Here is a 25,202-nt window from a genome sequence, read left to right as displayed (position 1 = left end):
CTAGAGCAAAAAAATCTGCAGACTACCTGCTGGATCTCCTCTCTGTTTCGAAGAACAAATGTGACCTCAGGTTTTCGCTCATTTACCAGCTTCACATTCCTTATTGCCGTACAAATACTGAAGGGCCTTTGCTATTGATGCCCCCAGGGTCTGGAGTGCCAATAAACTGCAACTTGGATCACTACCTGTGAGATCTTCACTCAGAACTGCTCTAGAGGAGTTGTACACCCCTTGGTGCCACTGCTATTCAGTGGCCTAAAATCAAATGTTCCGCTCCGGATGACCGCTGCAAAGTATGATCTGTGTTTTGATTTAGTGTGCTGATCTTTAAAGGTGCATTGAAAAATTATAATACTCCGATTGATGCTCCTGCTGTTGTGGAATAACTCATGCAGCCAGCTATGCCTGCAGGGTCTGGTGGTACATGTTGTTTATGTCGTTTATTGTGAAAGTTCCGTCACAGTTCCTATGATCCACCTGATTCAAGAGCCGAATGGTTCACAGGGCTATACCAAATAAATGAAAACTGAAACTGAAGTAGTTCTCATCCGGGGGTACTCATACCCCTGAGAGGGGTGCGTGGCGTATGTCCCAGTTTTGTACGTGAGGTGATTTATGAATGTGTGAAATTATATCACACATGAGAGTCATTGGTGAATAATCAAGTATGAATCTGCCCACATAAAATAATTACGATAACATTTAAATCCAGATGGTAAGCTAGAACGATATAAAAGACCTTTATAAACTCATTGATCGTACACAATGTGGTGTCCAAGAGTAACCAGCGAGCGCGAACAAATTACGTCACACATGAAGAGCGTCCGTTGACTTTGTGTTATTCGCTAGTTAGGATACATCACAAAATGGACAATCGGTTAAAATATTGATGTTCATTATCCATACGTTTATTTCTCAGAACCGTTTTGGGTCAGGCAAGGGGGGTATACTCGATTGAAACACATTTCAACAAGGGGGGGGGGGTACAAGAGCCCACACAAGGTTGATAGCCACTGCTCTGGAGCTCCAAGCGTTGGCGTGTGCGACCGATTGCGGGGCTGCCGCCCGTACCTTTCACTTCGCTTGACACGACTTGCGATGCGGAACGACGTTGTGGGCGCGGTGCGCAGCTACTGCGGGGTGCCCAACTCGACGGCGCCCTTCGGGAACGCGACGGAGCCCGGCGGGCCGGGCAACACGACGACCGCCCCCGCGGACGACGCACCGCCCTGGTCCGAGTTTGCCAGCTACGACAACTACACCGTGTGGTTCCTCTCCGTCTTCAACTGCATCACCGCGGCCTTCGTCTTCTCCAAGGGCCGGCCCTTCCGCCGGCCCATCTACACCAACTGTGAGTGCGCCACGTTGCCTGGCGAGTGACGGGAGCGAGCGTCTCTGCGGAACTCTCGCCCCGCCTGGGAATCCCTTGGCGTGAGGGATTGGTCCCTTGGTCAGAACCTCAGGGGCACCGCCACGGTGGCCATGAGATGTTAACTACCTCGCCTGGTATGCAGGAGGGTCGTGGGTTCTATCCCGACCCTGACAACGTCTGCTGCTGTTGCTTTATATTTGGAGTTTGTGTGTGTCTCTCATCATCATCACAGTGGGTAGGAGATGTTAACTACCTCGCCTGGTATGCAAGGAGGTCGTGGGTTCGATTCCGACCCTGACGCCTGCTGTGTATTTGGAGTTTGCGTGTTCTCCCCGTGGTTGTGTGGATTTTTCTCTGCGTCCTCCGGTTTTTCCCTACACATTTAGAAACATGCGTTTAGATTATTTGGCTGCTATATATTTCCACATGATGTTGGGTCACTTCATTGAGCTATAATTTGTGGCCATGTCGCTTCTGAAAAAGAGCTACATAGTTCAATGAGCCTTTCCTACAGCCCAGATCAGTGCGTGCAGCGCATGTGCGTGTTAGTGTACATACGATAGAATATAAAGTACGGTGTGTATGTGTGGGCTGTGTGCTCTGTTCTCCAGCTAGCCGGGGTTTCAGTGCAATTACGTCTGGTTTCCATAATCACCATGACCATGCGAAGTGCAGTCTGCTTCACAGTGTACGTTAAAGATGCCCCTCGCTGAGTTAATTCGCCAGCGTAGGCCATCGTGAGGCCCCGGCGTCGCGGTCCAAATTCGCCAAATGAGAAAGTTGGACCGCAATTTGCTTCATCGCGATTGCACACGGCGATCATCGGCCCCGTATTGGCAGGCCCATTGGTCCAGAGATGACTCTTGAAAGTGTCACCATTCTGGCCTCGTTCAGTTCTGACCTGCTTAAACGAAATATGAAACTATTCCCTCGTTTTGCATTAAGGATGTTAGCAAATGCAGCCTGGAGTGTTAACAGCCTTTTGAGGAAATCCATTCAGGTGGCAGCATGGGCAGTGCATTGGCCTCATGATCAGGAGGTTGTGAGTTCAAACTCTGATCAGGGCTTGACTCAATGTGTTGGTTTTTCGCCCTGGCTAAGAACCCTGGTGTAGGCTCAATGCTCATTTAAGCTCAGAGACACTTAGCTTTATCCCAAGTTGTGGACTGCATTGTTTTTTTTGTTGGTAACAAAATGCATTGTTAAAGGACGCAACATTGCCCTCTACTGCGAAGACTAGGCAGCACCGTGCTGAAAATAATTATTGAGATTCTAAACTAAAAACGAAACTATTTAAATTTGACCAGGTAAGGCCCACTGAGCTATTTAGCTCTTTTTTTAGAAGTGACCTGACCACAATTGATAGCTCAATGAAGGGGCTTATAACGTGGAAATTTATAGCAGCCAAACACTGAACGCATATTTCTAAATGTGGAGGTCCCGAAGAACTATCCACGCGGCCACGGGGAGAGAGACACACAAACTCCAAATATACAGCAGCAGGCGTCAGGGTCGGGATTGAACCCACGACCTCCGCAGCGAGACTTTAAATGGGTGAACAACCATAATCATAATACAATTTATCATCCTTCATGACCACAGGACATTACAGGAGTGGCTGATAATGTTCAGAGCCGCAGTAGACTCGCACAGTCGTCACAGGTGCTGTGTGAGTGGTGGTGGTGGTTGTGCAGCAGCAGCAGTGTTAACGGACGTCGCTTTGTCCTGCCAGATGTGTTTATGATCGTCCTGATGCTACAGCTAGGAGTCACCTTCTTCCTCCTCTTCATAAACGTGGAGTCCATTTACACGACCATGGAGGTACGGTGTCACGTGCGGGCACAAAACCAGCGCCACGCTGTGCAATGCCACACACAGAGCACCCACCACATCACAGAGCGTGCCACTGCATGACGCACCACACCACACCATCCACAGAACCACACCACATCAGATCACACAAGTACATCACATATGGTACTGCAAACTCAGAGCACACACAGAGCACCACGCACACAGTGCACAACCATGCACACAGTGCACAACCACGCACACAGTGCACAACCACGCACACAGTGCACAACCACGCACACAGTGCACAACCACGCACACAGTGCACAACCACGCACACAGTGCACAACCACGCACACAGTGCACACCCACGCACAGCCGCGCCACGTTCAGAGCACCACACCAAAGACGAAGATCCACCCCGTATTGTAGCCTTCACAGACTGTAGGGGCAAGTGCTGTTAGCGAGCACCTATGAAGGCCGGTACGGCACACGAGGGGGTGGGTGCCAACACCACACCCGACCGCCTTTGTCTCCCAAGTGGCGATGTTTACACACCGCACCAAGTACTCATATGAGGCTGAGTCGACCTAGGGGAGGCCCAGGACCGGTTCAGATAATCGACACCAGACACTACCACGTGGCACCATGCCACAAACACCACACCACCACACACATAACCACACCAATGCATGCGAATGTATCTACAGGGAATCCTCGACTTACGAACATTTGACTTAGGAACTTCCAGAGATACGAACAAACCTGTCCGTATGTCCAGTTGCCTGTTCGGACCGAGAGTCGAAGTTCAACCGCCGAGCAATGGATGGCGGTAGTGGTAACTGCAGAACATGAAGAACCAGTGGCACCTACATCTGCAGGAGATTATACAACTTTTAATGCCATTCCCCGTGTTTAACGTGCAAGTGGTACAACATGTTTGTAATCGACAGGAGTAAAGTGGGACAAATCGACTTACGAGCAGACCTGGAACCTTACTCGTTCATAAGTAGACGAGTCCCTGTATGTTGAACATCTTTCACACCGTGTGTAGCCAACCGTGATAATTGGAGGTACGTGAATAATGTCACAAAGCAGTCCTTACAGAGCCATGAGTTGCTGACCCATGATCCAGACTGACATTAGATTGGAAACCAAGGGAGGGAGCGCGAGACAGAGCGATGAAATCGACTTGCGTGAAGGTGCCAGATGAATCTCAGCATCACAGGGACCGTGAGAGATGTCAACGGCTTTGGGGGACCTCGATCCAGCAATGGACGGATAATGTCTGACGACGACGATGGTGAATTAATTCGCGACATGCAACTCGCATGTGCGCTGTGTGTAGCTGGTGTGCACCTCCCTGCTCTGGCGATGGAACATCGTCCTCATCACGGCCGTTCACTTCATCCTCTCCGTCCTCGTCGAGGTGAGCCACTGTGGCGGGGGGCGGGAGGGGCGGCCGCTTCCTCACGAGGTTGGCCAAACGGTCTGTGGCCTTACTCGGGAGTGGGTCCCTTCCACTTTGGAGTGGGTGCTTCAAAAGTTGGTTGTTTTTCAAGTTTGTTCCAGTTATCCCAGCAATAGATTCATGCTGTCATTTTGTAGAATTTGTATTTCTTTCTTTCTCTAAACCATGTGTAAAATAAACAGATTGAATGTGGAGTGAGTCCAACTGAGTCGCAGACGTTGTCTTGGGAGCAACACGTTTTATTAAACTATTGACACAACATACTGTCGGGTGGTGACCACCCAAGTAACCATGCTACGGCGGAACTAGACACGGTTCCGCTATCCCGGTCCGGACCACAAGCTGGTTCCCGGACCGTGTGGCTGGAGGCTTCTTCAAGCTTGACGTGGATCTCTCCAACAATAAGAACCCCGAGCCCCTCTCAGGGCCCCCCTTATATCGGGCCGGGCTGGGGCTGGCTCCGCCTCTCGCCCCGCCCACCTTCTCGATCTCTCTCGCCCTTGCCCAAAGGTTCTTGACAGTTCCCCCCGGACCATGTGACCACCCATTGGCCCCCTCCACCGGTGGCCCCCCTCCAGTATCATCCGGTCACATGTCCCCAGGTCAGCCAGAGTATCATGCCGCCAACGTAACCCCAGCTGGCTGACACTCCCTCGCTCTCTCAACGGGAGCCCGCACCGCACGCTGTGCGTGGTGCCACCGCGCTTAACCAGCGCTCCCCCAAGCCCCCACTAGGGCTGGTACTACACCCCGTGTCTGTGGTGTACACACAACAGTATACATCCCGCCGTCGCCTCGCAGTCCCGACACCACACAGTGACATTCCCAGTCACTACACATGTAACAGGGCGGGCAGGGGGTGGTCATTGGGGACCGGGTTAATACCATCGATTCCCTGGACTTGAGAAGAGCCCAGTCTCATCATGGACAGTTGTCCAGAATTGAACCGAGGATATCAACAGTGCCAGTTTTAGTCTTCTGCTACTGCTATAATTTCCACGTGATAAGCCACTTTGTTGAGCAATAATTGTGGCCAGGTCGCTAAAAGAGCTACATAGCTCAGTGGGCCTTACCTGAATTAAATTCAAAAAGTCTAGTTTAATAGTTAGTTTCTTAGCACCCTGCTGGCCTGTGATTTGTAACTTTTATCATTGCCTGTGTAGTATAGATAGTTAAATGTTTAATGTTGTGTGGTGTTATCTTGGTGTGGTCTGGGACTGTGTTGTTGTATTTGCCACCATGCCCAAGCTTGACAAATCAGACGTACAATGATTTAATTATTCACATTTAGTGATTTGCATATAATTTTCTCTATTTTGGCACTCATTTCCGTTTTTTTTTATTGTTTGCTGTTGTAACACGCTGGCCCACCCATAGTGGGACATTTGTGAAAAAGAGCTTCATAGGTCATCGGATTCCTCCTCCAGTCTAAATATTGATTCTGTGTTCTTTGTTTTTTTTCGGTAAAGTCACGTAGGTTAAAAAAGAAAACAAATAAATTAAATCACTGATTTAATCACTGATTTAATGTATTTGTTTTCTTTTTTAACCTACGTAACTTTACCGAAAAAAACCAAAGAGTATGGATCCTTGCAGTCACGAAAGCTTCAAATCTAGAATTCTGTGTTCTGATTGTGAGCCCACCTGGCCTCCTTGCCCTCCCGTCTCGCAGGATGCGCTTATTGAGAACCGTTCGATGTGGCGGAGCCTGCGCCGTTGCCTGCGCGTCAAGTCCAAGGCGCGCTACAACACGCTGGCGGAGCAGCTCGCTCAAGACCCCTCGTGGCCGCCGCTGGACCTCGGCCTCTCGGCATCCGCGCCGAACAATGGCCACCAGCCACCGAGGCCCAAAGGGACTGCCACCCTCGGCTACCGCCAAGGTGCAGACGGCCCGAACTCCCGAGAGGCCGGTGACCGCACCTTCCCCTCCCACCGGCATTTGAGGGTATCCGGGACAGGGCGTCAAACCTCCTCGCGCGGGTCGAGTGCCGCCGAGCGTCTCCAGGCCGAAGCGGAGGGCGCTCCAAATGGCCACGACAACGAGGCCTACGCTCCCACGCTGGAGCTGGACGCTCTGGCGTTTGAAGACGAGGTGGCGGGCGACGAGAGAGGTGAGGGACGGCACGAGGGTGGGGAGCAAGCGAACTCGAGGAGTTGCGTCAACCCGGGTTTTGAGTCCGACGACAGCTCGGGACCTGAGTCGGGCCAAGCTGCCAGTTGATGCCTGACCCAGTTCTCTACAAGGACACGATTTAAGGTGTGTGTGTGTCTGTGTAAGAGTTGTTTTATATGTAGTGCTTTGTTTTTTAACCCGATTTTACTACATTTCTGCAGATCAGTGTGAAAAGTCACACGATGCACTCTAAATGCAAATGTACGCCTGTCGACTACTGCGTATGGTGAATAGGTGAGGCTGTAGTGCTTCTACCATTTACAATGCACGGCACAATTCTAAATATATGTGAAACTGTCTAAGTGCAACATAAAGTTGTAACAACGTGTGTGTGTTTGTGCGGGCTTGCAAGGCATACAGAGTTGTCTTTCGCACGTTGCCGCGTCACCGAGCTGCCTCTTCATTGTGCAATACGGCAGCAAGAGAAATGCGCATAGTGAGGTTTCACCTTACATTTTATAATTTTAAACGGGCTTTACTGCGTGTGTGACTTGGTCACCAGTTGCTGCTTAAGTCTCCCAACGTCCACAAAGACCGGGTGGACCGGGTGGAAGGTGGTGGGCGACTTGAGCAACAGCTGTTTAACAGTTACCCGTGTATTCGCACCCCAAATGACGTTAGAAGCATGTATTTTAATCACGGCTGCGGAAAAATCCTGACATCTACGTAGCTTGACCTGTTTTTGAACCTACTTTATTTGCTACTTTACTGATCGCAATATGATTATCGCCCATTAAGCAGCAATGTTTCCTCGACTTTTTTTTGTGTTCTCTTTTGGATACAATTATTTTGAACATGTCATAACACATATCCGGCCTCGTGGCTCGGTGGTAGTGCGAGCGGCTCACAATCGGGGGGTGGGGTTGACTGCCCATCATCTCCCTGGGGTCGATAAAACGAGCACCACTTTGTGGGGAGGTCGACGACGGTCGTTGCAGGCCGTTGTGTGCATGCGTCGTTGCAGGACGTTGTCTGTGCCGGCGTCGTGGTCAAAACTTGGCAAATTTTAACCGTGACACCGGTGCCTGATGACCTACTCTTCTTGGGAAGACGTCGCAGGATCTCTCACGTCCACACTGTGAAGCAGTGGATATGGATTTGTATGGTGAAATAATCCACCAGTACTAACCAGGGTGGCCTGCTGGAATCGGTGAACCACTCCCAATGGGGGGACTGGCGGTCCAGTTGAAGGCCCGTTTGTTCGCGTAATGTTGTTCCATTTATTACGTGTAATTATTCAACGTCTTAATTATAACGAATCCAAAATTCGTTTAATACAAAGATGTACCCCCCCCCCGCCATAGGAATGTGGAATTACCACCACTGACTTGATGCCACCAACAGATATGGGCAACCACCCTACTACGATCGTTTGGGCAGAGTCGCTATGATTTTACATGGACACAAATTTTTAAAAAGGGCAGGCGAGTGAAATCTGAAATCACTTTCCTGTCAATTACTGGAGGAAAGCTCCACGTGTTTCCCCAGCATTAGACTTCCTCTTGAGACCCTTCTCTGAGTGCTAAGAGGACAGTGAAACACATAGATAATCGGGGAATGTGTACTTTAAAAACATATAGTCTATGGACTCAACACACAGCCGTCCTTTGTAATGTTTGCAGTGATCATTTGACTTTTGCTCAAGTGCACACGCTGCCGGAACAAAATCCAAACTATTTTACCAAATGATGATGACGATGTATTACAAAGTTATATGGTGTCTTTAATCTGCATGTGTTCCATGCACAGGCAAACAGCTGACATAAATAATGCATGATATTCTTAGGACCATGATTATTTTTATAACAAATTAACCGTATGAAATGAAATTCAATTCCGTTTATGTGAAATGAAATTCAAATCTCATGAATGTGTACATATGAAATAACTTGAATTGTGGGAATTTTAAGCACAGCCGTCTTTTATTCTCCTGGGTGGTGCAGATGCCTTGTGACCCCCATTTAATTCTCTAAAACTTTATATATATTTTTAAGTAAGGTTTATTTAAAGAAGAAATTAATATGCAAAGGATAAAACATTTTAGGGGTCAATTAATTGGGGGTCACAAGACGTCTGGAAGAACCCCTGTACAGCATGTTTGTCCTCGTGTCAGCGGCAGTATGCGTCTGTACGTTGAGCCTGGCTCTGGGGTATTTAAATGTAATTTCGTGAACACAAGTTTTATATTTAAAACCAACATTTTAACGGTTGTTGTTGCTTTCGTTGAATGATTTTTTTTAGCTCGACTTCACATCTGAAATGTATAGAAATATTACGTTCGTTAAAAAGGCGTGCCATTTATTTGGATCGTAATGAAATAAAGTTTTAGTTTATGAAATAAGTGTACGTTGTGTTTTAAATGTTAGTTTGTATTTTCCCATACTTCATAATGGATGTTCTCAGTGTTTGTCACACGAGGAGAGTGAAAGGTAAAACATTGTAGTGCTATTACATTGTAGCCCTTTTTTTACTTCATACTAAATTCAGATTATAGTGGAGTTGGTGATGCTGCTGCTTAATTGGCAGTGGCGAACGAGCACGCCAAAAAACAAACCACTTGTCAATAGCACTGTCTTCACTGAACAAAACATGTACGATATGGGTGACGTTTCAGCCAATGCCCCTTCTTCATAGCACATAAATAGGCCAAATTCGCACCTCCGATTAGCATGGTTGGCTACGTACGGTGTGAAAGAAGTTAAACATGCATACAAACGTCACGTTATATTTCTCTTAAGTCCAGTGTTATTGACAAAATTTTGTGTATGTATAAATATGTATACATCCTACTTTTGCTAAATGTTTAGTGTAGACAGCATGCTCGTTTGTAATACCCAGTGGTCACATCGACTGTATAACTTAAACATCAGCTCAAATTCAAAGCGCGTGTTTTATTCGGCATTGAAGAGACAGCAGGCGTGTTGAAAAACGTGATGGGATTTAATCGTGGCACACAATGCACGCCTACAAAACGTGTTATTCACACGGGTGTACAAGTCGCGCGAGCAACCGGTGAACGTGACATTGCGATTGGTTTAGCTCGTTTTTCTTATTGCTGTTTTACAATTTATGGAGACTAAAAAATTACAACGGAAAAAATTTGACGACAAATTATATTATTTAAACTGATATATTGGCTGGAGTAGGAGCTTAAAAGTAACACATGCCCGATTTGTACGCTCGTTGTTTTCTCAAATAAAACACAAGACATTTATTTACAAACAAAGACAAATGTGAACGATAATAAAACCCAAAATGTACCAAATTGATTAATATTATGGTCGACTATACAAAGGCTTTAAAGCCCTCTTAAAAGTAATTGCAAGGATTGCTTTCATTTAGTTTCGATACGCCTAACACCAGAATGGATTTCAAAGATACACTCCTGTTAGCAATGGGCAACTTGTATGCCCAACATCAGCTCAATCTAGAAAACAGTGCTGAATCTCAGCGCAAGAATGAGACTATTAAAATAAAATAAAATACCCAAACGGTTTTTTCATTCGTGTCTGCTTGGTTTTAGAAGCTAAAGGTGACCATGTGCGATTTCCACTGCATGGGGACAGACTGAAAATCATCTGCTTGAACTCTCAGAAAATGTAACAAGATGCATCATGCCCTGAAACCACACAGCCATAATAATATAAAGTACCATTGTGTGTGTGTGATGTCTGACCTCCGGTATCAACTTTAAAATCATAAAAAAAAACTATTTAAATGTTGTACAACTGCCACGTTGCTGCACATGCCAACAGACGTTCCACATGTGCAGCACAAATTTCGATTGAAGCGCGCTTTACTACCTGGAATCGATTTGTTCCAATTGCTGCGGTGGAATGTATTAAACAGCTTTGGCACAATAAAATTTAAAGGCTTCTGTGGCCTCCCCGATTGTAACAGAAACACACACACACACACCAAGAGTACTTTACTCGCAATTCCAAGACTTTGAATTAAAATCTTGGCGGCTCTGGGTTAAAGTCAGCCCAATGATCCTGAGGTCAAGAAAATAAGTACCACTGTGGAAAATAAAATAATCATCCTACGGGGGAGACAAAACTCTCGACGTAGAAATGTGGAAATTTCCACCACTTGCTCTGTTGCTAACAGAGATGAGCACCGTCGATTGCTGGCTTGAGCCGGTCGCTCAACTCAGGGGGAGCTCTTGCAAATGAGGCTATCCTGGAGCTGACCGGAGTTGTCACCTGGTGAAATAAATCAAACTTGAAACAAGCGCAGCGAGACCTTTTGAATTGACAAAAAAAAACGCAGGCAAGGCTTGCAATGGAACACGTCGCATTTACGAGTGCTTCTCAACTCGCCACAGGAATTTTCAGTCGCCTCTGCATGGCAAAAAAAAAAACCATGGGACCCCAAACTTTTTGCAGAAATTGTATAATTTTCACAAGTGTTTCGTGCAAATGTTGCATTAATTGCCGAACGCATCGGTATTTATTTGCATAATCTGATCCTAGATGGTACTTGTGAATTTACAAAGTCAAAATGTTGTAGCTTATATTATTTCAAACAAAACATCGGTACAATAGCTCCATTAAGGAGCTAAACGCTTTTACAAGGTGCATTTTGCTTAACAAATGAGCCAACTTTAGCTGTCAGCAGCTCATTTACTTGTGAACTGCTCCAACCTTTTGGAGGCTGTATACTACAAGGTTACTTTCATGGCTAATTTCACCTTTAATTTTACACACGGTGGTCTGTGTGTGACGATTTGCGAACATACGCAAGGCAGCGAATGGAATGAATGTTTACGTGCATGGGTATCCGTACATGTGCAGCATCAGGATGCGCTCCCGTGCGATGCCAACGAGGGCGATGGATCCCATGGGGCAACAGCGGCGGCGGCGATGACAAATATACTACCACATCCGTGTTCTTTGGCAACACTAAGAGCTCGTGTGAGCGTGTCGGAGCTTGTTAAAATTGTGTTCGTATACTCTTAAATAGCAGGAAAATTACATCAATTCCAACAAACTAATATACAATTACTTAACCATCTGTCAATACACACTGCATAACTAGGCTGATTACACTGATATATGTATATATATCCTGCTTTGCCACTTTATTCAATTGTACAGGTTTTAAAAATAAATTCATCCACACACATTTAAAAACATCAGTTATTGGTGTAACCAATTTTTTTTGTCAAAATTTGAATAACTTTGCCTTTTGTTAAAAGCGCTTATGTACAGAGTACACAGAAAACGCAACAGCTGCACAGAAGGATTACGCTAAATAGACGATTAGGCTTGAACTACAAAGCAAGACCAAGAAGGTAAAAAAAGTGGATAAACGCGGTGCAGAGCTAAACGAACGTGCCATGAACAAGGAGCCGCCACACAGGTGTCGAGGACACGTGCGGGAAGCTCGGTTGTGTCCTGTCCACTGTAACACGCGAGTCTTGGGACATAAAAAATCAACCAACACCTGGAATGAATGTGTGTGGCCGTGCGTGCGCGAGTCTCCAGCCATCAAACGGAAGCTCTTCTGGCCCCTGTTGTGGCTGCCCGAGTAACGCCAATGCCGGACTTGGCTTCGCTCAAAGTTTAGCCAAAAGCAGGACGACAACGAACGCATCACCACGTAGTTCTTGCCCCCCCCCCCCCCGCAAACCGCACCAGTTTGGGCACTCAATCTCGCTGCTGGGTGCGGGCCTCTCCATACCGTGCGGGTCACGAGGGCTATTTTACCACGATTCCCGTACAGGACACGGTATCCAATGTGGTACAAACCACAGACTTAACTCCTTACAACAGACAAGATGGTGGTAGTGCCTTATGTTTGGAAACTTAACAGCAATGTGACGATTACACAACTTGACATTCACGATGATACAGATATATTGCCTATAACTCTCATGACCTATAGCAGCTATAGTAAAATGTATACATTTCAAACATTTAAAAAGTCACGGTATATCTTATTTCAGTTTTAAGTTTTGATCATAAACATTTGAATGCATTGTACTTTAGAAATTTTATAGGACCTGGGGTACATTTGTGGTGGAAAATTGGCAGTTTCTCTCTATTTGGTGAGAAGGTGGGGCAAGATAGCCACTATTTTTTCCTGGTCTTGCCATTTTGTCCATCATAAATAGGTGTAAACTGCCTTTATTTGGCCACCGACACATCAATAAGGCCCCTAATGTCAACTTAAGCATGTAACGAGATAACATGTAACGGAGAACATTGGTGAATGATGAAAGGAGGAGCGCTGACGGGTCACGAGATGATTTGATTAACCCGCTCTGAACTGCTGAGTTTTCATTAGGCAAGTCAATATACAGCTACCGCCACGTGCAATGCATGGACGCGCCACGGTGAGCACAGAGTGTAACTCTCTAGGCATGTAACAACTCAATCCCTGTCAGATGTTGCACGCTTGCGCAATACTCAAGAACAATGGAATTATTTTTGTTGCATTTTTTCCTGTCTGTAATCAAATGTGTTTCGTCCATCCCGTGCATTGTCTTATTCCAAACGTAACATGAGCATATACATTTCATGATTTGGAAAAATATAAATATATATTCTGACCAGCACGATCCGAGGAATGTTTCACAATGGGGGTGGAGCAGTGGTGTAATGGTCATGTACTGCGCTATTAATCCCGGTTACCAGAGTTCGATTCCTGGCCACGAGTGACATCGTTGGCGCGTGATATCCGAGCCGGTTCTGGGCAAACCATTCACCAACCCACACTGATCAGCTGGTTCAGGTGTCACGACAGACACAGCATGGGCAGGCCTTCATCCAGCAGTGGATTGACAAAGGGCTGTGATTATCATTGTGAGAGAATCAGTGTTAACTGTTTGTTCCATGCTTACCAAACCACACGCGGTGAACCCGACTGACCCTTGCGTGCTCAATCTTGCATTGCCAGCATGGTTGGTCAGGACTGCCATACAGGACCGGCTATGAAAACATGCTTACACGTTCTCCAGCCAGTCTGCAAACCTCTTCAGTTGTACACCTAAGTAAAGTGGCTATACATATGAATGACCAAAGTATAATGGGAAGAGAGGGCAGTTAAGGGTTTGAGACTTTGTGAAACCCACAAGCCAAACCCTTTCGCCTAGAATTACCAACACGCAGCATGAGAACACGTGGAGTAGTTGAGCGAATAAACTACTTGGTCACACAAATTGGCCTGCGTACAAGCCCATTGTGATGCTAAAATGACTGCATTATGTTACTGCGACACATGCCAATTGAACCAGCAATTAATATTAAATATAACATCATTATTATTATTTTACGATTGAAGAAATACATGACCAAAAGTAGTGTTTTTTTTCCGCAATAAAATCTGGTAATTATTCCTGCTGAGACTTAGGTCGATTGTGACCTTAAGACGTGAAAAAGAGTCGAGAGGGAAAGCTACAGGAATCAGAAGAGACACCGCGGCTGCTCTAAGGGCAGTGCAGAAGGCCATGCTTTCGACATACAGCGGACAAAGTACGTGTGCATGTGGGACAGTTACCCACACACACACAGCTCCCACAAAGAAAGCCACATCCTCTTAACTACATTATCACTGTGGGTTCAAAGAAACAATTACTCCCCAACACTTGACTGCCGGTGTGCCCTCATGGCCCACAATGCCGTTTCTGGAAATGGGAGTTTCTTTTGTAAAGCAAATAACCACCCACGAATGAACGACAGGGAGTGGGGGGGTATATTTAAAACAAATTAAAGAAGGTACGGATACAATTAACATTTTCTTGCACTTCCTACACAAGCCCCAAGTCTCAGGGGCATGTTATCACATTCTTCGGCCAGTAAAATTAGGCCAGGTAGCCCTTACAAAACTAAATCATTTTGTAGGTGAAAGGGTTGATTTAAAAACAAAAAGGCATATTCACCTCAGTATGAGGTGCAGGTCATGTACGTTTGGCTGCATGAAACAAATGTATACTAACAAAAAATATAAAAACACCAAACCCCACTACATAACTTTGAAATGCTTCAGTAAAAAAAAAACTCAGGATACTTCAGTTTTGGAGCACAGGTAAACATGTAAAATGAAGGTTATTTTTTTTAACTGTTACATATAAGAGATTCCTTTATCATCTAAAAATAAACACTCATCTGCAGGACTTATAGAATTTTCATGAATTATAGAGCCCCATTATTGTTATTGCTATGGTAAAGTTGGCCAAAGGCTGGTTGGGTTTTCAAGGCAAGCACAAAAACATCCGACAAGCTTTTGCAGAAAAAGCTCGCATGTCCTCGGAGAAACCAAATAGTCCGAAGCGCACAATTATGTACAAGAGGGACATTCTGGAAACATAACCGGATTAGATTTCCTATGCTTACCAGCAGCAAATGTGGTTTTACCGGTCTCTCAATAACGCGTCGAGCCTTTCACTCAGAATGAGTCCCGAGTAAGTAATATAGTCACAACTAGGTTCAGGATTGCATTCTGCCTTGTTTTCCCACAACTAATGCCAAGTTCTGGGCCATTAAATCCACACCAGTCCTTAAGCACTGGGCAATAAGCATTTTTGACACAGTATGTGTGTAGGAAATCTTTCTCTGGCGGTCGGGTAATACATTTTTGTACCGTTTTTCGGGAAAAGTGATGTGTGCATGTAATCCAGCACGGTGGCCACAGGGTTGGTGGATCACACACACATGGATGGAAAAGTGCCAATCTGCTGGGCCGTCACGATGCCAGTGAATTGCGGTACAGCAAAGTGGTAGCCTGACCCATCTGTGTTGAGAATCATTCCCTCTTCACACGGTAGATTTCCTATGGGTACTCCAATGTATTACCACATGCAAAAACCATCATTAAAAAGCAACTGGTCAAACATATCGATGCAAAAGAGCCGATTCAACAAGCCTTGACACTCCGCCAAGGCTTTTATGGATAAAAAAGACGCCATCCATATATCTTTTTGTAATTACTCACCAAAAGTAATTTCGTCTACACTCGGCTAAAAACATCAATTGTAACAAATGTCCTGCTGCCAAGTTACAAGGAGTGACCTGCCCGGTTGAGCTGCCGACGAGGAGGTTTTATCCGACCGGCCTGACGCTCGACTGTGCCGAAGCGCCGCACATCGTCGCCACTCTACATCTCGGCGCCACGTCTCCCTCCGCCGGGGTGCCGTGCCGCCCTGTCGTCCTCGTACACCTCCTCCTCCACCTCCTCCTCCTCCTCATCGCCGGCACCGCGCCTCGCGTGCCGAGCAGCATTGGCGGCGGCGCCGGCAGCCGCGGGCCCCACGTGGCCCTGCTTGTCGCCATCTTCGTCCTCCTCCTCCTCCTAAGGACAAAGAGGAAACGGATTCCCACTGCTGTGAGGTTTTCCCCGTGAGACGATGTGCTCTCTTTGTACGGGGTTGACGAGCAGCCACGCCAAGGACACGTCAATACACCCGTGACAGACGATAAAAGCTGGCAGTAAGTGCATCAAATCGTGCGCAGAAGAATCAATTTGGATCGTACGTATTTGTATGTAATTTTCAATCATACGTTTTCGAGTATTTGGTTGCTATAAATTTGCACGTGAAAAGCCACTTCATTAAGCTATAATTTGTGGCCAGGTCACTTCAGAAAAATAGCTTTAGAGCTCAGTGGACCTCACCTGGTAAACTGATTCACTGCAGGAGCTACATTCACCACTGGAAACACAACTGACCAATTTTGCGTATTGAATGTTAACAATCAATTCATAAAGGGGCACGAATGTCTTTGTGACCGTTTAAAACGGACATATAACTATTGTGCCAGGAACAATCGGTCAGCAGTGCAGTGGTTTCGAAAGCACAAGGTTTCAAGATGAGAGCTGGGCACGGCTTAATCCAATGAGCAACATCTGGTGAGTCGATCAAGGATGTCAAAGAGTTGCCTTGATAATGGGAGCTCCACTTTAATCATAAATCATTTAGTCTGGCACGGTGGCTCACACCCAGTTTGCGCCACTTGCACAACACTCTTTAAAAAAAGAAAGTCCTAACGATCCCAACATAGGACCGTCCCAAAAGGATCTTGGCGACTCCGTGTGAGGAATTCCCAGATAAACAAATCAAACATCACTAGTGATGTCATCGCATTCCCCACCCCGCACCCCCGCGTCACTCACGTTGCCGTGGTCGTAGTGCTCCTCAACTTCCACGGCGTCGTCCGGGCCTACGTCCCTGCCCGTGTCGTCCCCGGGGCCCTCGACCCGGCGGCGGCCGCCGTCCTGAAGGGTGAGCACAGGGAGGGCGGCCACGCGTCAGTGCCCATGTCACGGACGCCCCTCCGCGTGGCCCCAGTGGCACAGGAGCGGGGGCGTCTATTCGAGGGGTGTGTATCGATCATCGACCCTCTCCACGATTCCGACGAAATCTCACATTTCGGGGGTTGTGAATGAAGCACTTAAAGTGCGCTGTCACCCCGGCCGGCTTGAAAACGAGGAAACATTTCTGTCTCGGATGGAGAGAGATCTTAAAGCGTTAGGCACACGATCCCCTTCAAGTTGTCGACCAATTAGCCTCCACTTTAAGCGGCAGACAAAGGCTAGCAGCAAGTGGTACAGAGTGCATCGATAGCATAGGGCTTGCCTGCTCCTCCTGGTATTCCTGCTCATTCTCCTCCTGTTGGTCAGGCTTTCCAGCCACCTGCAAGATAAAGACAAGATCCCCTGTGTAGTCCTCAACAGACTGTTGGGGCAAGTGCTGTTTGTGAACACCTATCAATCGGTGGTGTGGCCAGTACCATGCCCAGCTACTTTTGCCTCCCTAGTGTAGGTGTTTTACACACCACACCAAGTACTACTTATTTCAAACCGAGTCGACCCCAGGAAGGCCCAGGTCAAGTTCTGATATCATTTGCCACTCATCTTAGCCATGGTCAGGAATCAAACTCAGGTCTCCAGGTTCGCAACGCAGTGCACTACACATTATGCCACCGATCCTCACAAAGACGCATATAGACAGACAGTGGAGCAGACTCAATCACACTGATACAAATAAAAAAACCAGGTGGTTCAGCTAGAGCACCAACATGGCACTGCTGAGACCTTGGGTTGGGATCCAGGCAGTGCTGCCTGTAATTAAACTATATTGTCAAGTATATGGAATTGATGGTCTGAGCTTGGTTACCAATGACTGTACAAAAACAACCCAATATGTGAAATGTGCTTCTAATTTTCAGAGTTGGTCCTGATAATTAAACAAAAATATTGGTTTCATTGTCATGCAATGCAACAATACCCTCCGTAGCAAATTATTTGGTTATGCTGCGTTGGCAGTATATAACGAGCAAATTTAACACAAACTCAACACATTCTCTATTTACGTGTTACGAAGACAGGCCATTACTTGAAACATCGCCTTTGTTTTTATTTTAAAGCCAGTGTCATTGACGAATGTGCTGTGTTCTCTGAAACGGGGCAAGCGGGATAGTGTTGCTCTGTACTATGAGGATCAGAGGTCATTTTCAAGGGATCTCAGAATTAGTTCTGCGATATTCACTTCCACAGGCCGTTCGCTAGCACAGAGTTGCACCGTCTCTCTCTCGAAGGTTCCGGATTCACCTCATATATGTACGTATGTTGAACTTATTTGCCACCGTATGTAGCCAACCGTGCCAATTGGAGGTGCGGGGGTAAAGACACACTAAACAACAAGGAGCAGTTCTAATGAAATTAGTTTTCAATCTAGATTTAAAAGTACATATCTCCAGTCATGACGTAACAGCGATAGCACAATGGCAATACATAGAGGAAGAGGAATAAATCCCCCAGAAAACACGAAATACAGATGCGGGCCTTACGACGAGCTGGTCGTCCTCATCCGGCTGAATTCCGTCCGCGTCGCCCGCGCCCGCCGCCGCCTCGGGACCCAGGATGACGGCGCCGGCGCCGTGTCGCCCCACGTCGGAGCGCACCTTCTGCTGCAGAGCGCGCTCCGCATCCTCGAACTCGTCACGCCCGTTCCTGCCGCCGCCGCCGGGCGCCACCCCCGCGTGCCGCCCCTCCCCGCCGCCGTTAGCGCCGTCCCCGAACCGCTCGGCGGCGTCGTGCGTGTCCACTGCCGCCCCCCCCCCTCGCGCCCATCGCCGCCGCCCCGACGGCGACGCGCTGAGCCCTCTCCTGCAGAGCCTGCTCCGCCTCAAACTCGTCCTCGCCCTGGTTGTTGGGGTCGTTAGCCGGGTTCTGATCCTCTTCGTCTTCCTGCTCCTCTTCTTCCTCTTCCTGTTGCGGCTGCTGCTGCTGATGCGGCTGCTGCTGATGCTGCTGCTGCTGCTGCTCGACGTGTTCATCGTGGTGTTCATTGTGATTCTCCACCCGTGCTGCTGATGGAGCCGGCTGGGCATCAAGCGCCAGTCAATCATATATGGATAGTGTTAATATAACATTTAATGGAAAAAACACAACATTAATGGGACTTTACTGTTATAAAATCCACGACACTGCACGTCAATTAAATGGACATAGGATGTGTGTACGTATGTTCAACTTCTTTCCCAACGTATGTAGCCAACTGCTAATCGGAGGTACGGGGGGAAGGACACAATACTCAACACAAAAAGCAGATCTAAGATCTGTAGCGTGCAGTAATCTCTGTACTATCACAGAACGTCCATGAAATATGGCCCTTCCTGCTGAATTAAATAAAATCTAAATCTAAACCATCGATGTGGAACTTTGAGTGCTATCCCCTCGTATGCATGGATTTTCTTTAGGGACTCCCTGTTTCCTCATACATGCCAACCACGCATCAATGGAATAATCTAAACATCCCAAAATCAGCAACCTCCTTATAAAAATAAATGTGAGACTCAGTGAGGCTTTCCTGGATAGAACAAATGGCATTATCATTGTTTTGGTTGGAATTCCCTGGCAAAGCCAGGATCGCGACTGCATAGGATCATCTACATCAGAACAAATTGCTTAATTCAGGCAGTACCTCACTATTAACCAATATCGGGGTATTGTATTTCAGCGATACCCACAATACCAATAGTATCAGGGTCACAAGCATGGCCAGCACCACACACTGCAGCAGTGTATAACCACAGGCTTAAAACTAGAAAACACACAACGCATGGGCAAGGGGCGGAAGACGGGGCAACGTACAATCAAGGGCTGGTGCTGCTGAAGCTCGGGCTTGAGAGGTGCTAAGTTGGCCCGGGCTGCTTCCTGCTCCTCCGCCACGGAGTCTGCACACAAGGAAACACAGGGAGCTTTGTCATGCAGATTATGTCCCCTCCACCCAATAGGGGCAGAGCACAGACACGGGCCAAGAGGAAGCAATGGTCACACGCAATCTTCAACCGTGAGCGCTTGGTACATTCTGGAACAGTAAAGCACAAAGCAGCAATCAGGCCTTTAATATGACAATACTTAAATATAGTATAATTTGGATAAAAAATAAATATTTTTCCCAACTATGTTATAGGCGTGCAAGTCATGAGATTAATCATTAATTCTGAAACTCGCACAGCAGTGCGCCCCCCCCCCCCATGTGTAATTAGCACCAGTGTATCAGTGGCATCCACGGGGTTTGAATGCCATTCCAATGCTCAACTGAGCAGCAAGACACTTTGATGAAGGAGATTAAATTATCAGAATAGTTAAGTCCATCACCGAAAGGGTTTCAGTAGAGCTCTGACTGTACCGAATACAGTAGTAAAGCTAGTCAAGCATACTCAGTTCTACACCTAGCAACAATAGAGTTTTTGCAGAAATTCCCACAGGTTTTCAGTCCACCGTTGCTGTAGATACAAGGGAAGTGTTACCCACAGAGACCTTCAGTGACCTGTGCTCTGACCTTGAGGCTTGTGTTCATCTGCGGCTTCAGGGTTCTTCTCAGACTCATTTTTCTCTGGTTCCTCCTCTTCCGCTCCCTCCTTCCCATGCACCCCCTGGTCAAACATTGCCTGCTGCCTACACAAATAAATGATACACACATGCCCCAGTTAGCCTTACAAACCCCATATAGGTACGTGCAGTGCAGGTAGTAACCACGCCTGGCTGCCTCTGTTTCCACAGCGCTGGTGTTTTCTTGAGACCAGATACTCACTAAAGGCTTAGTTGACTTAAGGAAGACCCAGGATGGACGGTTTGAACTGCCATCATTTGCCATCGATGTGCATGGGCAGGAATGAAACCCACGGTGGGGATCATAGCATAGTGGGCTCACAACAAGCACAGCCACACGTACACTCTCACTTCACGTGGCTCATACCACGCACACACAGCTACGCGCACACTCACCACTTTAAATGGACCGTACTACGACAACACAGCTATGCACACACTCACCACTTCATGTGGCCTTTACCACATACGCACAGCCACCCATACACTCTTCCTTCACGTAGAAGGGTGGTTTAGGTTTAACTTGTAATCTTTGTTCTAGATAATAAAAAAACATGGGGGCGGGCGGACGAGTGAGCAAGCAAGCCAGTGAAAGTGACTGAGTGAGTGGATGAGCGAGTGAGCGAGTGAGCGTGTGAGTGAGTGAGAGTGGGTGAGTAAGCGAGTGAGTGAGTTTGTGAGTGACCAAGTGAGCGAGAAAGCACACCAATAAGTAAGTGTGGGTGAGTGAGTGAGAGCGAGCGCAGAGTGGGTGAGCGACCTGATTCGGGCCTGCCTCAGGCTCTCGTCGTGTTGCTGCACCGCCTCCTGCTGGCGCAGCGCTGCCTGCCGCGCCTCCTGCTGCGCCAAGCGCTGCCGGTAGATCAGCTCTTGCTGCTCGGCGAGCCGGCGCGCCGCCTCCTCGCGCTCCTTCGCCATTCGCTGCTGCTCCAGCTGCGTCTCGTAATGGCTCTTCACTTTGCTGATCGGCGTCTAAGAGGTCAGGGCCAAGAGGTCACCGTGGATGATGCCGCCATATCTAACCACAATGCAATGCGAGTTCAACCACCCATGAATCCCGGAGATCTGAATGGAGTTCAAAAGAACTCGCAAACACCTTGTTGTGAAAGACCCAACGCAGAAGACCCCTGGGTTTGAACTTCCACAAAGCTCATGGTCCACCACAAATCGCATCCACTGCACAAACCATGGCAGTAGATGCGGATACTTGATGCACAAGTGGAAAATTAGAAACTCTCCAGCAGTGTGCGACTGTGGGTCATCCAGAACTGACCATACAACGTATAACGACGCAATGCCCAATCCACAAATACAAAGGAGACATCACAGCAAAACACTCCACTGCTCTTGACGCAGTTGTCTGGCTTGACCACCTGAATGTGAAATTGTAGTTGTTGCTCTGCATCTACATCAGCCATATGAAAGAAGAAGATCACATTGTTTACTTCCTTCTTGCACTTGTTATACAGCCGACATAATATTTCTATCAACTCTACATATGCAGGTTCTGCATGTGTACATTTACTGACTATGCTTGGTTATCCATGTAAGCAATCTAGATTTGAAGAGTATCCATGTAAGACTCGCTGAATCTCATGACTCTTTTTCAGGAGAGTCCTGCTAAGTTTTTGCAGTAATGTACAACGATCGCCACGCGCTTCATAATTGAGTGATTAAAAAGTTTTAAAAAGTTGGCAAATTTGTACCTAGACGCTGGCACACAATATCCTACTGTTCTTCAAGTGACGTCACGTGACCTTTAACGTGCCCTCTGAAGACGACCGAGCGTACTCGAACCGCAAGCCTCTGCGACGCATGGTGAATGGGCCACCGCTGGGTCGTGTCCGTGACTCAGAATTACATTTCACGAGAATGAGAAAAGAGACGGTTTGTGAAACAATTCACGATTCCAATAGGGACAATTAATTAAATTGCGTAAGGGGGTAAATCATAACATCAGCTCTGGACCAAAAACTCGGCCCTCCTGAACTCAGCGGGCGATGAGAAAATAATTCTGGACAAAGTTGCTGAATCAGACGTTAATGTATATTACCTGTTGGCCAGGCAGCTGGTTCTCCTGAGGTTGGATTTGATTGTCCTGCGGCTGCTGCTGCTGCTGCATAAGGCGATCTCTCTCAATGCGCGCCTGTCGCTGTTTGTCTAACAACTCCTGCACATACACAAACACCAAGATAAATCACCCGTGTAGGCTACACAGACTGTTGGGGCAAAGTCCTCCTGGCGAACACCAATGAAGGCCGACCGGCACAGCCCACGAGGCGCTGCTGTGGCCAGCACCACGCCCGACCACATTTGTGCCTATGTATACACACCACCCCAAGTAGTTATTTAAGGCTGAATCGACTTAGGGGAGGCGCAGGACAGGTTCTGATATTTTCCAATGATGTTAGCAATGGCTGAGAATTGAACTCAGGTAACAAATATACAATATAAATGGTGAAGTGGGCTAACCACTGTTCCACTGCTGCACACGCTTGCGTGTGCACACAAACACACGCGTGTGCACACACACATAGGACATTCATGATTCCAGGATCGTTAGAAGAAGGGGGAGCACGACAGGGGCTGGTCATGGCGCTGGCTACAATGGGGAAGCTTATATTGATGTTCACCTAGGCACACACCCCAAAATTTCACAAGGATACGTAATAAAAGCTTTGGCTTGTATCTGTGTGTGTGTATGGTTACACACAATGTGGGGAGCAGTAGTGTAGCAGTTAGCGCGCTGCACTGTAAACCCGGCGACCCGAGTTCAATTCCCGCTCACGGTCAAAACCAGTGACAATTATCTGAACTGGTCCTGGGCCTCCCCTAGGTCGCCTCAAATGAGTAGCTGGTGCGGTGTGTAAACATCGTCATGAGGGAGACAAAGGTGGTCGGGCATGGTGCTGGCCATCCATCCCGTCGTATACCGTGCCGGCCTTCATAGGTGCTCCCGAACAGCACTTGCCCCAACAGTCTGTTAAGGCTATACAGGGGATCTTTGTCTGTGTGCACACAGACACTTGGGTAAGTGTGGATTTACCTGTCGCTCTTTTCTCTCCACTTCAAGCATTTGTTTTGTTTTCTCATCCAAATGTGACTCATCCTGATGTGTACACACAAACAAATATGCGTATGTCCATGTCCATATACACGAGCAATGCATAGCCTTTAAATCATTAACTTAAAACCTTTTACATAAATGTCCTGCTTCACAATTAAGATATAAGTTGTTAACAGTATGACCCTTTAAAAATTGCAACAACTTTCATAACATCAACTGCTATATATGTGTAGAGGTGTAATTGTGTATGGGAGCGGATGGCAAACAAACACAAGGGGCGTGGTTAGGGCCGTACACATAGGAGGTGGCCACACCGACGTCCGCACCTGCATCCCCCACGGGCCCCTCCCGGGGGGGCCGCGGACTATAAGAGGGGGTGAGCCGGAGGGCTCGAGGTCGAGGTATCAGCTTTAACCAGCGAAGACGGAAGACCAGCTAGAATAGGCCCCGGAGCTCCCCTGGCTCGCTGTCCTTATCAGGGCCGACCAGGGCAAGCCGGTGGCGTGGCCCCGAGAGCCCAGACTGACGAGCAGGTCTGGGAACTCAGGGGGTCGGATCCCAGCTTGACCAGGGCCGGGACAGGTAGCCTCCCCTAGCTCCCTAGTGGAGGACTTGGGCTTAGGTTAGCGGGGCTTAGATGTTGTGTCTCCCTGTTAGCCGAGTAAGGGGACGTTACCCCTTAGGTCCTGTGTATACTCGCTAACTGTATACAAGTTGTGTTAATAAATAAGTGTGCCTCCGATCCCGTCGTCAAGCCTCCTGAGTAATTACTACATATGTACAGCAGTGGATTGACAATAATATATATTAATAATACATATTAATTGCCCACAGGCTGACCCACTGGTAATGCACGCCCACCGCTAGGATAGTCAACCGGTCTCCATTCACCACTAAGTGGTGGTGACATCACCACGGCGCATGTGCCAGGAGTGGAGCACCCTGAGGCCACGTGAAGTGTCAAAGGCTCGCCGACAGGTCACGGGACAGACCCAAGTGTTACAGGTTGACTGACAGCTGACCTCCAGATGCACCGTCAGTCCTCTCCACTGCCACCTCGCTGCATTTTAGCTGCCATGCCCTCCGCTCTAGTGAGCGTTGCTCTTCCTCCCTCCGTTGTTATTGTTGGATGGCGACAGCCTCCAACTGCCCAGTAGCAACATTCGCAAACTTTCTCCACCACCATTATTGTTACCGTCACAGGTGATGCGAGTTTGGGGATTGTTTCCTTACGTCAGGTTGCCGTCGGTCCCTCTGCACCGCCTCTGCGGCCACCGCCTTGCGCCCCGAGTCGGCTGCCTGCGCGCCCTGCGCCCCTTGCATGAGGCTCGGCATCTTATTCAGAGTCTCCTTCAGCTGCTGGTACTCGCGTACCTCTACCTGTGCTCAGGCACCACATGCACACAAGGAACATGACGGGGATCCTCCCCACTCAGTATTACAGCGTATTAAGAGCACCTGTATGTATGTTGAACTCCTTTTGCATCCG

The 25,202-nt window shown here is 47.7% G+C and overlaps 2 protein-coding genes across 6 annotated transcripts in view; one reads left to right on the top strand and one right to left on the bottom strand.

The window, feature by feature from the left end:
• The window catches only part of ATP13A4 (ATPase 13A4), a 66,481-nt gene extending 57,333 nt beyond the window's left edge, over nt 1-9,148 (top strand). For 4 of the 5 annotated variants that reach the window (XM_078607670.1, XM_078607671.1, XM_078607672.1 and 1 more), the window contains 4 exons: nt 1,131-1,351; nt 3,105-3,193; nt 4,512-4,592; nt 6,307-9,148. In XM_078607670.1, the coding sequence (XP_078463796.1) occupies nt 1,131-1,351; nt 3,105-3,193; nt 4,512-4,592; nt 6,307-6,855 (940 nt within the window). In that variant the 3' untranslated portion in view covers nt 6,856-9,148. The remainder of the gene's footprint in view (nt 1-1,130; nt 1,352-3,104; nt 3,194-4,511; nt 4,593-6,306) is intronic. The other variant, XM_078607673.1, reaches the window with a different exon arrangement.
• A 6,758-nt stretch (nt 9,149-15,906) lies between these two features.
• Nucleotides 15,907-25,202, bottom strand: part of LOC144728244 (uncharacterized) — a 40,147-nt gene continuing 30,851 nt past the window's right edge. Inside the window, 11 exon segments of the mRNA XM_078607550.1 lie at nt 15,907-16,101; nt 16,921-17,022; nt 17,384-17,440; nt 18,597-18,901; nt 18,903-19,131; nt 19,903-19,985; nt 20,597-20,712; nt 21,407-21,618; nt 22,700-22,816; nt 23,693-23,755; nt 24,947-25,093. Coding sequence (XP_078463676.1) covers nt 15,907-16,101; nt 16,921-17,022; nt 17,384-17,440; nt 18,597-18,901; nt 18,903-19,131; nt 19,903-19,985; nt 20,597-20,712; nt 21,407-21,618; nt 22,700-22,816; nt 23,693-23,755; nt 24,947-25,093 — 1,626 coding nt within the window.

The sequence above is a fragment of the Lampetra planeri genome, chromosome 28 (assembly GCF_965212315.1).
Source record: "Lampetra planeri chromosome 28, kcLamPlan1.2.h2, whole genome shotgun sequence".
Taxonomy (NCBI): Eukaryota; Metazoa; Chordata; class Hyperoartia; order Petromyzontiformes; family Petromyzontidae; genus Lampetra; species Lampetra planeri.
Note: the sequence above shows the minus strand (reverse complement) of the source record. Positions and strands in the feature narration are given on the sequence as shown.